The sequence below is a fragment of the Microcaecilia unicolor genome, unplaced genomic scaffold, assembly GCF_901765095.1.
Source record: "Microcaecilia unicolor unplaced genomic scaffold, aMicUni1.1, whole genome shotgun sequence".
NCBI lineage: Eukaryota > Metazoa > Chordata > Amphibia > Gymnophiona > Siphonopidae > Microcaecilia > Microcaecilia unicolor.
The window spans coordinates 30,712-45,704 of NW_021963165.1; the positions used below are offsets into that span (position 1 = coordinate 30,712).

The window sequence follows — 14,993 nt, forward strand, 5'->3', positions numbered from 1 at the left end:
CTGATACCTTCTTGCCTGAGCAAAGCAGCTACTACCACCATTACCTTCGAAAAGGTTCGGGGAGCTGTGGCGAGGCCAAAAGGCAAGGCCCTGAACTGGAAATGTTTTCCCAACACCACAAACCTCAGAAACGTCTGGTGCGGGGGCTAAATTGGTATGTGCAAGTAAGCTTCTTTCAGGTCTAGAGACATGAAAAACTCTCCTGGCTGTACCGCAGCAATGACGGAGCGCAGGGTTTCCATGTGCAAATGCCGCACTCTCAGGGACTTGTTTAATTCTTTTAAGTCCAGAATAGGCCGAAAAGATCCACCTTTGCGCAGCACCACAAAGTAGATGGAGTATCGGCCGTAGCCGTGTTCGGCGGGAGGTACCGGGAACACGGCCCCTAACTGAATCAGACCTTGCAAAGTCTCCTCTACCGCCGCCCGATTGGCGGCAGAACCGCATCGGGACTCCACAAACACGTCTCTTACTGGGGCGTTGAATTCTATTCAGTAGCCATCTCTGATCAGGTCCAGAACCCACTGATCTGAAGAAATATTGGCCCACTCCTCGGCAAAGAGGGAAAGACGTACTCCGATGACAGGAAGCGAGGAGGGGGCCGGCGCACCATCATTGAGAGGGTCGCCCCTGAACTCCAGGCCTAGATCCGGTGGCTGCGGAACGCTTGTCCGAGCGAAAGGAGTTCCTCTGCTGAAAAAACGGGCACGAGAAGTGAACCCAGCAGAACGCCCCGGGCGGTACCTTCTAGCTTCACAGAAGCGAGGTCTATAAGAGGAGTGGACCGTCTGGCCCTTGGAGGAAGGCCTCGGCCTATCTTCGGGCAAGCGCTGGGGTTTAGGATCTCCCAGGCCTTTATCAATTTTTTTTCCAACTCCTCACCAAATAGGAGAAGGCCTTGAAAGGGCAACTTCACCAACCTTTGCTTAGAGGCCATGTCTGCTGCCCAATGTCGTAGCCAAATAAAATGGCGAGCCGCCACTGCTACTGCCAATTGTTTAGCCGAAGCTCTGACAATATCATAAAGGGCATCAGCCAAAAAGGACAAGGCCGACTCCAGCCGCGGAGCCACATCCGAGAAGGGCTCCGCTCCATCTCCAGGCTGTTCCACTGCCTGTTGCAACCACGCCAGGCAGGCTCTAGCAGCATAACAACTGCATGCAGACGCCCGAACAGTAAGACCTGCCATTTCAAATGACCATTTAAGTGCTGCTTCCAGCCTACGGTCTTGTATATCCTTCAGGGCAACTCCTCCTTCCACAGGGAGGGTAGTTCTCTTTGTCACCACAGTGACTAGGGCATCTACTTTAGGCATTGCAAAGCCAGCCAAATGCTCCTCACGCAGAGGGTATAATTGCCCCATAGCCCTGGAAACTTTCAAAGGTCCCTCGGGGTCAGCCCACTGAGCCGAAATAAGCTCTTGGATGGAGTCATGCAAAGGAAAGGCTCGAGCAGGCTTTTTGGTACAAGCCATCCTAGGATTCACAGAGGAGGCCGTGCCACTGTCAGGCTCTTCAATAGAAAGGACCTGTAGGGCATCTGAAATAAGCGCTGGCAGCTCATCACAGTGGAAAATCCTCACTGCGGAGGAATCATCCAGATCCTGTGGTAATTCTGCACCTGACTCTGGCTCCTCAGACCACAAAGGCCTGCCAGAACTCTCCGAATCCTCACAGCCCGACCACAGGGGGAGGGGGGGGGAAGGAGGTGCACCACAATCTGAAGGGGAATTAGCCCTTCTACGCTTTTCTTTATGCCAATAATCAGGGAAAATAGCCTCAGCAGGCAGTCCCAGGCCAGAATCCACCGGGGGGGGGGGGGGGGTGGGAGACAATAGAAGAGGCCTCACACGACCCTTGAGGGAGAGCTCTTTTCAGCATGTATGCTTTATACAATAACACAAAATCAGGGGAGAAAAACTCGCCCTGGGCACCCAGATCCCGTCCGGGGCTAGCCGCTCCCTGAATAGCCTCAATTCGAGGTGCCCCCCCCCCCCCCCGGGCTCAGGGCTCTCCATCTCTACAGAGGCCGCGCCATGCGGAGAATTCAAAATGGCGTCCACTGCCAGCTCTGAGCTGGAAGAATCATCGTTCGCCATGCTCGGGCCGGCTCTTACGCCTGTACAGCATGATTTACAGAGCCCCGCTGCTGATTTGCGCTTGCCACACCGGGAACAGCGTTTTACATTCTCTGCAGCCATCGCCGAAAACAGCGGGAAAATTCAAAATAGCAGTTTCGTGCCAAAAACGCCCCGATAGCGGGCCCACCCCAGAGGAGTTAGAAAACACTCTTACCTCACCGGACCCATAGAAAAATCAAAGGAAAACCACTGTTCCATTTTTTTTTTTTTTTTTTAACGCTGTGAGGAAAGCAGAGGTAATAAGAACTCCGGAGGCTCAGATGAGTGGGAAAGGCAGGGAAAGGCGAACCAATGTGCCTGCATCCACTGAGTGGGAAAGGACAGGGAAAAGCAAGCTAATGTGTCTACATCCACGGGGGCATGGGTAAGGCAGGGAAAGGGCTAACTTATGTGCCTTCAAAGTGAAGCTGCTATAGCCTCTAACACCCCGGCTAACAACTGGCAAGCCAGGAGCCACCCCCAGGCAGATTTCTGATGGAGCTCGAAGAAGCTGCAGCCACCCTGCTTGGGGAGATAGAGAATACTGAAGAGGCAGTGAAGCTGGCTGGCCATAAGGCACTGTGAAAAGTTGAGTGCTCTCTATCTCCCCCTGCTGGTTGATGGACACAAACCATACGTAATGGCTTCCTTCATCTGCTTGATGACAAGGAATCATCTGCTGCTGATGACAAGGAAACTTCGTTTAACACCTGACTCGCGCAAGAGATAAAATTTGAACAAAATTGGAGACATGATGGTGGGAAGGTTTAGACCACTTGGCATGGAATGACCCAATAGTTAGCAAGAGACCAAAGGGCTCACCACCTGCTGGAGACAGATTACTGGAGCGTTCTATGTTACACAAGGGCTCTTATTGGCTCTCACTGATGAGTCACAGTTCTCTTAGTCGCCACCTGCTGGAAGGTGTGCACAACCCATCAGTCTCAATCTGAGCCGGTCCGGAGGGACGCTAAGGAAAAGACTTCAGTTGGCTGTGATCGCAACTTGACAAAAATTAAGTAGTTCCCATATCAGGATACAACACTTTTTATTTGTTACATTTGTATCCCACATTTTCCCACCTATTTGCAGGCTCAATGTGGCTTACATAGTACCGGAGAGGTGTTCGCCAACTCCAGTATGAACAAATACAATGTGGGAATCGTAGATTGGAAGAGTTATATTAAGTCCATTACGTGCTTTTGTTTCGTTGTGTTGCGGGGTTCAGGCATTATTATCTACACCGTGTCCTTTCACAGCTCAGAGTCTTGATCATTGGTCTAAAAAAACACTCCATTTACACACTTTTTTCTTACATAAGCACATCTATAAGTTTTGCATAATATATTGTTTGACTGGAGTTGTGTGTTATTATTTCTTGGTTAAGAATTTAAGGTTACATTTTGCCCTTGCAGGACTGCAGAAACTCGCATTCCACACACTTGCAATACTTCCAGATAAGTAGACCAGACTATGTTCACAGAGGTAGCATGACCTAGTAGTCGGGGGGGGGGGGGGGGGGGGGGGGGAGACAGACATTAAACTGAAGGGAGATTATAGGTCCAATTCATTAAAATTCTCTACTCCATTCTGTGTCTATGGGAGAAAGCCTTAACAATCAGGCCCTAGAAATCCATTTTGCTCAACCTTCTGATAGGTCGATAGAGGTAATTCCAAAGACAAAAAATACACATTAAAGTCCATTTTTGTCACTCAAAATGTTGTTTCCCCATATAAGCACTAAATTCTATGTCATCATATACTTCCTAATCTTTTTGGTCCACTAGAACGCCTCCACTTCCTCTTCAATTTATCCACATATTCAGAAATGGATCAGAGACAACCTCACTAAGAAAAATATTCCATTCCACAGCTTACCACTTGTTAGTCTCACTCACACACACAAGGCGTGACTCAGGCTGCACATACTGCTTCAGGACATGTTTATCTACTCCTAGCCTAGCTGAGATCATATCTATCCATCTCTCTGACCTCATGTGCAACTTTCTTTAAAGCGAATGCTACATACCTGTAGAAGGTATTCTCCGAGGACAGCAGGCTGATTGTTCTCACTGATGGGGTGACGTCCACGGCAGCCCCTCCAATCGGAATCTTCACTAGCAAAAGCCTTTGCTAGCCCTCGCACGCCGATGCGCACCGCGCATGCGCGGCCGTCTTCCCACCCGAAACCGGCTCGTGCCGGCCAGTCTCATATGTAGCAAGACAAAGAGAAGGAAAGACACAACTCCAAAAGGGGAGGCGGGCGGGTTTGTGAGAACAATCAGCCTGCTGTCCTCGGAGAATACCTTCTACAGGTATGTAGCATTCGCTTTCTCCGAGGACAAGCAGGCTGCTTGTTCTCACTGATGGGGTATCCCTAGCCCCCAGGCTCACTCAAAACAACCATGGTCAATTGGGCCTCGCAACGGCGAGGACATAACTGAGATTGACCTAACAATTTATCCAACTAACTGAGAGTGCAGCCTGGAACAGAAAAAACATGGGCCTAGGGGGGTGGAGTTGGATCCTAAACCCCGAACAGATTCTGAAGCACTGACTGCCCGAACCGACTGTCGCGTCGGGTATCCTGCTGCAGGCAGTAATGAGATGTGAATGTGTGGACAGATGACCAAGTCGCAGCTTTGCAAATCTCTTCAACAGTGGCTGACTTCAAGTGGGCTACCGACGCTGCCATGGCTCTAACATTATGAGCCGTGACATGACCCTCAAGAGCCAGCCCAGCCTGGGCGTAAGTGAAGGAAATGCAATCTGCTAGCCAATTGGATATGGTGCGTTTCCCCACAGCCACTCCCCTCCTGTTGGGATCAAAAGAAACAAACAATTGGGCAAACTGTCTGTGGGGCTGTGTACGCTCCAGATAGAAGGCCAATGCTCTCTTGCAGTCCAATGTGTGCAGCTGACGTTCAGCAGGGCAGGAATGAGGACGGGGAAAGAATGTTGGCAAGACAATTGACTGGTTCAGATGGAACTCCGACACAACCTTTGGCAAGAACTTAGGGTGAGTGCGGAGGACTACTCTGTTATGATGAAATTTTGTGTAAGGAGCCTGGGCTACCAGGGCCTGAAGCTCACTGACTCTACGAGCTGAAGTAACTGCCACCAAGAAAATGACCTTCCAGGTCAAGTACTTCAGATGGCAGGAGTTCAGTGGCTCAAAAGGAGGTTTCATCAGCTGGGTGAGAACGACATTGAGATCCCATGACACTGTAGGAGGCTTGACAGGGGGCTTTGACAAAAGCAAACCTCTCATGAAGCGAACAACTAAAGGCTGTCCTGAGATCGGCTTACCTTCCACACGGTAATGGTATGCACTGATTGCACTAAGGTGAACCCTTACAGAGTTGGTCTTGAGACCAGACTCAGACAAGTGCAGAAGGTATTCAAGCAGGGTCTGTGTAGGACAAGAGCGAGGATCTAGGGCCTTGCTGTCACACCAGACGGCAAACCTCCTCCATAGAAAGAAGTAACTCCTCTTAGTGGAATCTTTCCTGGAAGCAAGCAAGACACAGGAGACACCCTCCGACAGACCCAAAGAGGCAAAGTCTACGCTCTCAACATCCAGGCCATGAGAGCCAGGGACCGGAGGTTGGGGTGCAGAAGCGCCCCTTCGTCCTGTGTGATGAGGGTCGGAAAACACTCCAATCTCCACGGTTCTTCAGAGGACAACTCCAGAAGAAGAGGGAACCAGATCTGACGCGGCCAAAAAGGAGCAATCAGAATCATGGTGCCTCGGTCTTGCTTGAGTTTCAACAAAGTCTTCCCCACCAGAGGTATGGGAGGATAAGCATACTGCAGACCCTCCCCCCAGTCCAGGAGGAAGGCATCCGATGCCAGTCTGCCGTGGGCCTGAAGCCTGGAACAGAACTGAGGGACTTTGTGGTTGGCTCGAGATCTACCAAGGGGGTGCCCCACACCTGGAAGATCTGTCGCACTACACGGGAACTGAGCGACCACTCGTGAGGTTGCATAATCCTGCTCAACCTGTCGGCCAGACTGTTGTTTACGCCTGCCAGATATGTGGCTTGGAGCACCATGCCGTGACGGCGAGCCCAGAGCCACATGCTGACGGCTTCCTGACACAGGGGGCGAGATCCGGTGCCCCCCTGCTTGTTGATGTAATACATGGCAACCTGGTTGTCTGTTTGAATTTGGATAATTTGGTGGGACAGCCGATCTCTGAAAGCCTTCAGAGCGTTCCAGACCGCTCGTAACTCCAGGAGATTGATCTGTAGATCGCGTTCCTGGAGGGACCAGCTTCCTTGGGTGTGCAGCCCATCGACATGAGCTCCCCACCCCAGGAGAGACGCATCCGTAGTCAGCACTTTTTGTGGCTGAGGTATTTGGAAAGGACGTCCCAGAGTCAGATTGGACCAAATCGTCCACCAATACAGGGATTTGAGAAAACTCGTGGACAGGTAGATCACGTCTTCTAGATCCCCAGCAGCCTGAAACCACTGGGAAGCTAGTGTCCATTGAGCAGATCTCATGTGAAGGCGGGCCATGGGAGTCACATGAACTGTGGAGGCCATGTGGCCCAGCAATCTCAACATCTGCCAAATTGTGATCTGCTGGGACGCTCGCACCCGTGAGACGAGGGACAACAAGTTGTTGGCTCTCGCCTCTGGGAGATAGGCACGAGCCGTCCGAGAATCCAGCAGAGCTCCTATGAATTCGAGTCTCTGCACTGGAAGAAGATGGGACTTTGGATAATTTATCACAAACCCCAGTAGCTCCAGGAGGCGAATAGTCATCTGCATGGACTACAGAGCTCCTGCCTCGGATGTGTTCTTCACCAGCCAATCGTCGAGATATGGGAACACGTGCACCCCCAGCCTGCGAAGTGCCGCTGCTACTACAGCCAAGCACTTCGTAAACACTCTGGGCGCAGAGGCGAGCCCAAAGGGTAGCACACAGTACTGGAAGTGACGTGTGCCCAGCTGAAATCGCAGATACTGTCTGTGAGCTGGCAGTATCGGGATGTGCGTGTAGGCATCCTTCAAGTCCAGAGAGCATAGCCAATCGTTTTCCTGAATCATGGGGAGAAGGGTGCCCAGGGAAAGCATCCTGAACTTTTCCTTGACCAGATATTTGTTCAGGGCCCTTAGGTCTAGGATGGGACGCATCCCCCTGTTTTCTTTTCCACAAGGAAGTACCTGGAATAGAATCCCAGCCCTTCCTGCCCGGATGGCATGGGCTCGACCGCATTGGCGCTGAGAAGGGCGGAGAGTTCCTCTGCAAGTACCTGCTTGTGTTGGAAACTGTAAGACTGAGCTCCCGGTGGACAATTTGGAGGTTTGGAGGCCAAATTGAGGGTGTATCCTTGCCGGACTATTTGAAGAACCCACTGATCGGAGGTTATGAGAGGCCACCTTTGGTGAAAAGCTTTCAACCTCCCTCCGACTGGCAGGTCGCCCAGCACTGACACTTGGATGTCGGCTATGCTCTGCTGGAGCCAGTCAAAAGCTCATCCCTTGCTTTTGCTGGGGAGCCGAGGGGCCTTGCTGAGGCGCACGCTGCTGACGAGAGCGAGCGCGCTGGGGCTTAGCCTGGGCCGCAGGCTGTCGAGAAGGAGGATTGTACCTACGCTTACCAGAAGAGTAGGGAACAGTCCCCTCCTTCCCCAAAAAAATCGTCTACCTGTAGAGGTAGAAGATGAAGGCTGCCGGCGGGAGAACTTGTCGAAAGCGGTATCCTGCTGGTGGAGCTGCTCTACCACCTGCTCGACTTTTTCTCCAAAAATGTTATCCGCACGGCAAGGTGAGTCCGCAATCCGCTGCTGTAGTCTATTCTCCAGATCGGAGGCACGCAGCCATGAGAGTCTGCGCATCACCACACCTTGAGCAGCGGCCCTGGACGCAACATCAAAGGTGTCATACACCCCTCTGGCCAGGAATTTTCTGCACGCCTTCAGCTGCCTGACCACCTCCTGAAAAGGCTTGGCTTGCTCAGGGGGGAGCTTGTCCACCAAGCCCGCCAACTGCCGCACATTGTTCCACATGTGTATGCTCGTGTAGAGCTGGTAAGACTGAATTTTGGCCACGAGCATAGAGGAATGGTAGGCCTTCCTCCCAAAGGAGTCTAAGGTTCTAGAGTCCTTGCCCGGGGGCGCCGAAGCATGCTCCCTAGAACTCTTAGCCTTCTTTAGGGCCAAATCCACAACTCCAGAGTCGTGAGGCAACTCTGGGTCCCCATGGATCCGGTACTGGGACTCGATCTTCTTGGGAATGTGGGGATTACTTTGAGGCTTGGTCCAGTTCGCCAGCAATGTCTTTTTGAGGACATGATGCATGGGTACTGTGGACGCTTCCTTAGGTGGAGAAGGATAGTCCAGGAGCTCAAACATTTCAGCCCTGGGCTCGTCCTCCACAACCACCGGGAAGGGGATGGCCGTAGACATCTCCCGGACAAAGGAAGCAAAAGACAGACTCTCGGGCGGAGAAAGCTGCCTTTCAGGAGAGGGAGTGGGATCCGAAGGAAGACCATCAGACTCCTCGTCAGAGAAATATCTGATGTCCTCCTCCTCCTCCCACGAGGCCTCACCATCGGTATCAGACACAAGTTCACGAACCTGTGTCTGAAGCCGTGCCCGGCTCGACTCCGTGGAACCACGTCCACGATGGGAGCGTCGAGAGGTAGACTCCCTCGCCCGCACCGGCGAAGCTCCCTCCGCCGACGTCGTCGGGGAGCCTTCCTGGGAGGCAACCGCAGTTGGTACCGCAAGCGGCACCGATGTCGGAGACCTCACCCCGGGCAAGGGGCCAGCCGGCGCCTCACTCGACGGTACCGGTGGCGCAAGCACCCCCGTTACCGGAGGGGAAGGGCGCAACAGCTCTAACAGGATCTCTGGGAGAACGGCCCGGAGACTCTCATGCAGAGCGGCTGTGGAGAAAGACATGGAAGCCGATGCAGGTGTCGATGTCAGAGTCTGTTCCGGGCGTGGAGGCTGTTCCGGGCTGTCCAGAGTGGAGCGCATCGACACCTCTTGAACAGAGGGTGAGCGGTCCTCTCGGTGCCGATGCCTGCTGGGTGCCGACTCCCTCGGCGACCCAGAGCTCTCGGTGCCGACACGGGAAGGGGACCGGTGTCGATGCTTCTTCGACTTCTTGGGACGAAGCATGTCACCGGAGCTTCCCGGCACCGACGAGGAGGACGTAGAATCCAGCCATCGCTTCCTTGGGGCCGAGGCCGAAGAAGGTCGGTCTCGGGGGGGGGGGGGGGGGGCTGTACCGCAGGAGCCCTCAAGGTAGGGGGAGACCCACCCGAAGGCTCACCGCCACCAGCAGGGGAATGGACAGCCCTCACCTGCACTCCAGACGAAGCACCACCGTCCGACGACATCAGCAGACGAGGAGGTCCCGGTACCGCCGACGCAGCCTTCCGAAGTCTCAGGCCCGATGCAGAGGGTCGATGCCTCGATGCACTCGATGCAATCGCGGCCGAGGATGAAGGTCTGGACGCTGGCGACGTCGATGCACTCGATATTCCCGGTGCCGATGCCGACGAAGAGCCCGAGAACAAAACGTTCCACTGGGCCAATCTCGCTACCTGAGTCCGCTTTTGTAAAAGAGAGCACAGACTACAGGCCTGCGGGCGGTGCCCAGCCCCCAGACACGACGCGTGTCTATCAGTGAGCGAGATTACCCGGGCGCACTGGGTGCACTTCTTGAAGCCGCTGGGAGACTTCGATGTCATGGGCGGAAAAATCGCGCCGGCGAGATCAAAATTAGTAATGGCCAAGATGGCACCACAAAAAGGGGGAAGAAAAACTTCGAACCGAGGCCTAAAAAGGGCCTACCCCGACGACGAAAGAAAACTTCACGGGGCAAAAACTAGAAATATAGGAAGGGGAACAGACTGAAAAGGTCTCCTTCTGAATGTTTTTTTCTTTAGCGAAGTCCCAAAAAAGACGCGCGAGGTCGACTTTCGGGGCGCGAACGGCGTAAACACAACCGTACCAAGCGCGGACAAAAGAAGACTGGCCGGCATGAGCCGGTTTCGGGCGGGAAGACGGCTGCGCATGCGCGGTGCGCATCGGCGCGCGAGGGCTAGCAAAGGCTTTTGCTAGTGAAGATTCCGATTGGAGGGGCTGCCGTGGACGTCACCCCATCAGTGAGAACAAGCAGCCTGCTTGTCCTCGGAGAATATCTTCTTACTCTCTTACCTATCTATACGTTACATTTTTGCTTTACCCTTCACTATTAAAATGTTTTATTACGTATTGTGTTGACATTGTTAGTATACTACGCCATGCTTTGTATTATTAGTTGAATATTCTTACTGATGTAACTGCTCGTTTGTCTAGTCTTACTGTACACCACCTTGAGTGAAGTCCTCCAAAAAGGCTGTTAATAAATCCTAATAAATAAATAAACGGTTCAGTGAGTTTGTGCTAATCAAGAGAAGCATATAACTGAAAAGTCTTTCTTCAGAAAGTAACCTTTCCAGCCTTTTTGTCAGTTCAGCTGCACTTCCATTCACTTTTTTTCCCCAAGTGCCTTGATATCATTACTGGTAAAACCCACAATTATATCATGCATTCCAAGCATGACCTATAAAGGATCCCAAATGCAAGGAAGATGATCTAATACCTCATGCATTCACTGTATATTTAGAGGTATTGTAACTGTAAAAGGAATCTCGCCTCCTCACTGCCATCCAAACATCAGACCATTGTGTTTACAGAAACAGAGAACAATGATGATGGGTAATGACAGCCCAGTTTAACTTACTCCTGATGCTAAAACTCAGGGTCTTCACTCAGTTTGTGTGCCTCTTCTGTACTACTGCGTTCTGAATGATGCAAATATATGCGTTTTACTCCACCAGAAAAGGGTACCCAGCAACAGTACATGTGGCATGAAAACAACAAAATTTCTGCATTAAAAAGATCCCCATTACCCAGAAAAAGCCTAAATTTAAAAGTTTTAAAACACCCAGAAGTAGATGTGCAATATATAATACAATACATAAAGCATATGGGGACAGACTTACAGATCGTAATTATGTATACTTTAGAAGAAAGGTGGGAAAGAGTAGATATGATATAGACTTTAAATGCCTCCCTGGCATAAACGCAAAGGAGGCAGCAGGACTGTGGAATCGGAACACATATACCAAACCTTCTATTCCGACTCCTCTGTTTTTCTACTGCCCAGCTCAGACTCCAATTCCTACTGATAATAGGCTTTGAATATTTTGTTCTGAATCTAAATTAGTGGCAAATCTTTAGATCCAGGATATATAAAATAATAAATTTACCATACATTATAATGTTGTAAGTTTTTATTATGAAGCTGGAGTCAGAGTTGGGTACATTTTTATCAACTCCAATGCCACCCAAAATTGCTTCCAGCTCCAATGCCACTCCCTGGGAAGCAGGGCCTCTCAATTCAAAGGAAGCTCTGGAATGAGGGGACATGAAGGTGAAAGGTATAAATAAGTACCTGTAAGCCGCATTGAGCCTGCCGTGAGTGGGAAAGCGCAGGGTACAAATTTATCAAAAAAAAAAAAAAGGGGGGGGGAGATAGACTCAGGAATAATCTAAGGAAATACTTTTTTTAAGGAAAGGGTGGTCAACGCGTGGAATGGCCTCCCAGCAGAGAAGGAGTCAAGGGCTGTATCTGAATTCAAGAAAGCACAGAGAATCTCAAATAGTAGGAAGGGATAGTAAAGATGGACTGATTGTTTTATGAAAACAGAGAAACAAAATATGACATACGGCCCAGCCAAAGAAAAGGTAACACATTTGCACATAACCTGAAAAGGAGAAATTGTGTCTTACCTGATCATTTTCTCTCCTTTAGTCAGCTACACTGTTCTGCACAAGTGGCTGTTATCCTTTCCTACCAGTAGGTGGAGGTAGAGAAAACTGAATTTTACCAGTGACCTCACTGGTATAAGCTGGTGGTGCTCCCTGAACATCCAGTGTTTTTCTCTACCTCTAGCTGCTAGTAGGTTGTGCTCCTAGTCCATGGCCTAGCTTCCCGCTCTGCTGGCTGCGGTCACACTGCGAGATCAAGCCTAATAGCCACTTCCAGGTTCTCCGGTCTTGGGACCAGGACTATACCTGGTTGAGTGGGGAGCTTGGCTCTGCTGTCCCCCAGTCACACTGGGTAAGGATTCTGCTCGGTCATGCAGGGCCCTGTCTGAAAGGTATGGTTCCCCTTCACCCCACCCCTCATTGCCTATACCCCCCATTTGGATGTTATCTTCCCTGAGTTCACCCTGCAGCTCCCCAGGATTAATTTTTTTTTTTTTAATGGTTCTATTTAGTCTTATTCAGGGAATCAAGCTATTAAAAAAAAAATTTTATTTTTATTTATTTTATTGCATTTGTATCTCACATTTTCCCACCTTTTTGCGGGCTCAGTGTGGCTTACAATAATAAAATAATAATAAAACAAATCTCCAAACAAAAAAAATAAAGAGGCTTCTGTAGCTTTAAAAATAAAATCTGAAATTTTCAGTTAGCTCCATTCATCTCTTGGTTGAAGAGAATTCCCATACCGAAAATTTCTACATATCCTTTCCATCAGGAGCACCCCACTTTCTAACACCCTCCCCACCCCCATCTTGCAGTTTAACCTGAAACCTTCAAAAACATTTTTGTCAAATACCACAAGCAGAAAATTCCATACAGCAACCCATCTGTACGCAGTTTATCATCTTCATGATTAAACAGCAAAGTTTGCGGGGGGGGGGGGGGGGGGGGGGGGGGGGGGGGAATGGGTAGGCAGGGAAAGAGACCATAAGGGGTGTTCTAAAAAAAAGAAAGTTTTCTCTCATTGACATCAACATTCAAATATCTTATTATTACTATACTTATGCTGCTGACTAGACTGCATGTGTGTCTCCTCCACTTACCAGGGCTCTCCACACGCTTGTAGTGGTAGGGATTGATGCAAACCTCCTTCTGCTTGGAACCAAAGGGGTACTCACAGCACTCCAGCGGCTTCAGTTCATGATGGCTCTGGAGATCGGGCCAGCGCCAGACCCGGCAGTAAATTACGTGTGGAAGCCCCTTCCGGTGAGAGACCTGCAGCCTGCCATCCAGGGAGCGTGGGATGGTGACACAATTACTGGGCTGCCCTGGGGAGCTCAAGGCCTTCTCCAGTTCCTCCATGGCTCCCTTTTTCTTCTTCAACTTCTTTACCAAAGCATCCACAGCCTTCTCTGCCCATTTCTCTTCCTCATCACCCTGCTTCCATCCCAGCAGTCTTTTCACCGCTGGGCTGGTGAAGGAGAACAGGCTGGTCACATTCATGGTGAATAGGTATGTTCTTATATGTTGTAAAGAGCAAATCACAGTACTAAAATTATATCTCTTCTAGAGCAAAAAATATCAGACTGCTCAAAAAAAAAGTCCTATTCCAGCTGGAGGTCTCTTTGGTTTTAAAAGTACAATAGCTCAAAATATCTCGTTCCAGCTCAAATCATCATCTCTGTATGTCCTACTGTTCCAGGCCAAACGGCAGCGCCTACAAAAGAAGGAAGCAAAGAAAAAAAAATCACCTTCCAGTGAATTTATGCTCACATTTCAACAACACAACCAGATGCAAAACCATGACAACAGAATGTGTGCCCATCCAGAAGCCAACAGCTGACAGGAAGTGACCATCTTCTTCCCCCACCTCCGCAGTAGGACTTACTAGCATTGTTGTTTATTTATTTACTAGACCGTCACTTATTACAAAGGTAAATCAGAACAGTTTACAATATATTTATATATTATCAGCTTATTGGTTTTTGGAGAGACGATTCAAACCCATCTTAATTTGTCATTTTTTATTCCTCAAAAGAAATTGGTTTAGAAATACCTGAGGTGGAAAAAAAATTTTTTTAACTATAGGTGAACATCAAACAAGAGAAATTAGGGAAGGGGAAAGGTAGAAACACACTTGCACTATTAGTGAGAGCATCTTTGGAACTGCTTCTTGCAGCAACCAAATGCTGTTAACTGCTCTCACAGTAGGGACCTCGGCTGCTTTCCCATTCAAGCCAGAGAACACTGTACTCCTAAGTGATAAGCATAAACAGGCATGTGGCCAGCCCCAGGGTGGATGACCTAGCAACACATTTCTGGTCTATGTAACACATGACTGCTTCCAAAAGAGAATAGGGGAGAACAGTTTTATTAAATGTTAATACTATAGATCTATCAATAATTGTCGTATGTCTAACGGGGCTGTGGAATCAGTACACCAAACCTCCAACTCCAACTAATTTCTACTATCCAACTCCAACTGATATAAGGCTTTAAGGGGCCCCTTTTACCAAGCTGCGGGGAAAAGGGCCCTGCATTGGCAACGAGGGCTGTTTTCCCCACGTGCTATGGCCCTTTTTACCACAGCAGGTAAATAAAGACCCCGGCACACATGGCCATGCGGTAAGAGAACTCTTACCTCGGTCATGCGACAGGGAACCCTTACCACCACACAAAGTCACGTATGCTTAGTTTCACTAAAACCGAGCTTGCATGCAAGGTGAGAGGAATCAGGGCAGGCAATGCACAGAGAACCGTGCTGGAAAAAGGTTTCAGCTGGTGGGGGTTGGGAACCCCTACCAGCCAAACCAGGGGCCCCGGACTCAATTTGGAGGGGGGGTCCCAGGCCCTCAAGGTCCCCCACAGCTACGCCACAGGCAAGCAGACACTGCATCAACAGAATACCACTAGTCACCGTGGCAGTAATCCGGAGGCAGAATGTAATTCAGCTCGATGTAGACACAGAGCGCAGCCATGCCAGTGGAGTGTCAGCCTCATTCTCCACTAGCACCAGAAGTCATCTCTTTGTGGGGGGTGTCCCAGCGGGCATGAAGATACCCTGGCTTCCCATCCACAATTCCTTTGTTGTCT

The 14,993-nt window shown here is 50.1% G+C and overlaps 1 protein-coding gene across 1 annotated transcript in view; it reads right to left on the bottom strand.

Moving 5' to 3' along the window:
* LOC115459030 (mothers against decapentaplegic homolog 1-like) overlaps positions 1-13,614 on the bottom strand; it is a gene marked incomplete at its 3' end in the record, with an annotated part of 31,094 nt that extends 17,480 nt beyond the window's left edge. Inside the window, exon 1 of the mRNA XM_030188892.1 lies at positions 13,004-13,614. Coding sequence (XP_030044752.1) covers positions 13,004-13,403 — 400 coding nt within the window. The remainder of the gene's footprint in view (positions 1-13,003) is intronic.
* Between the last annotated feature and the right edge of the window lie 1,379 nt (positions 13,615-14,993).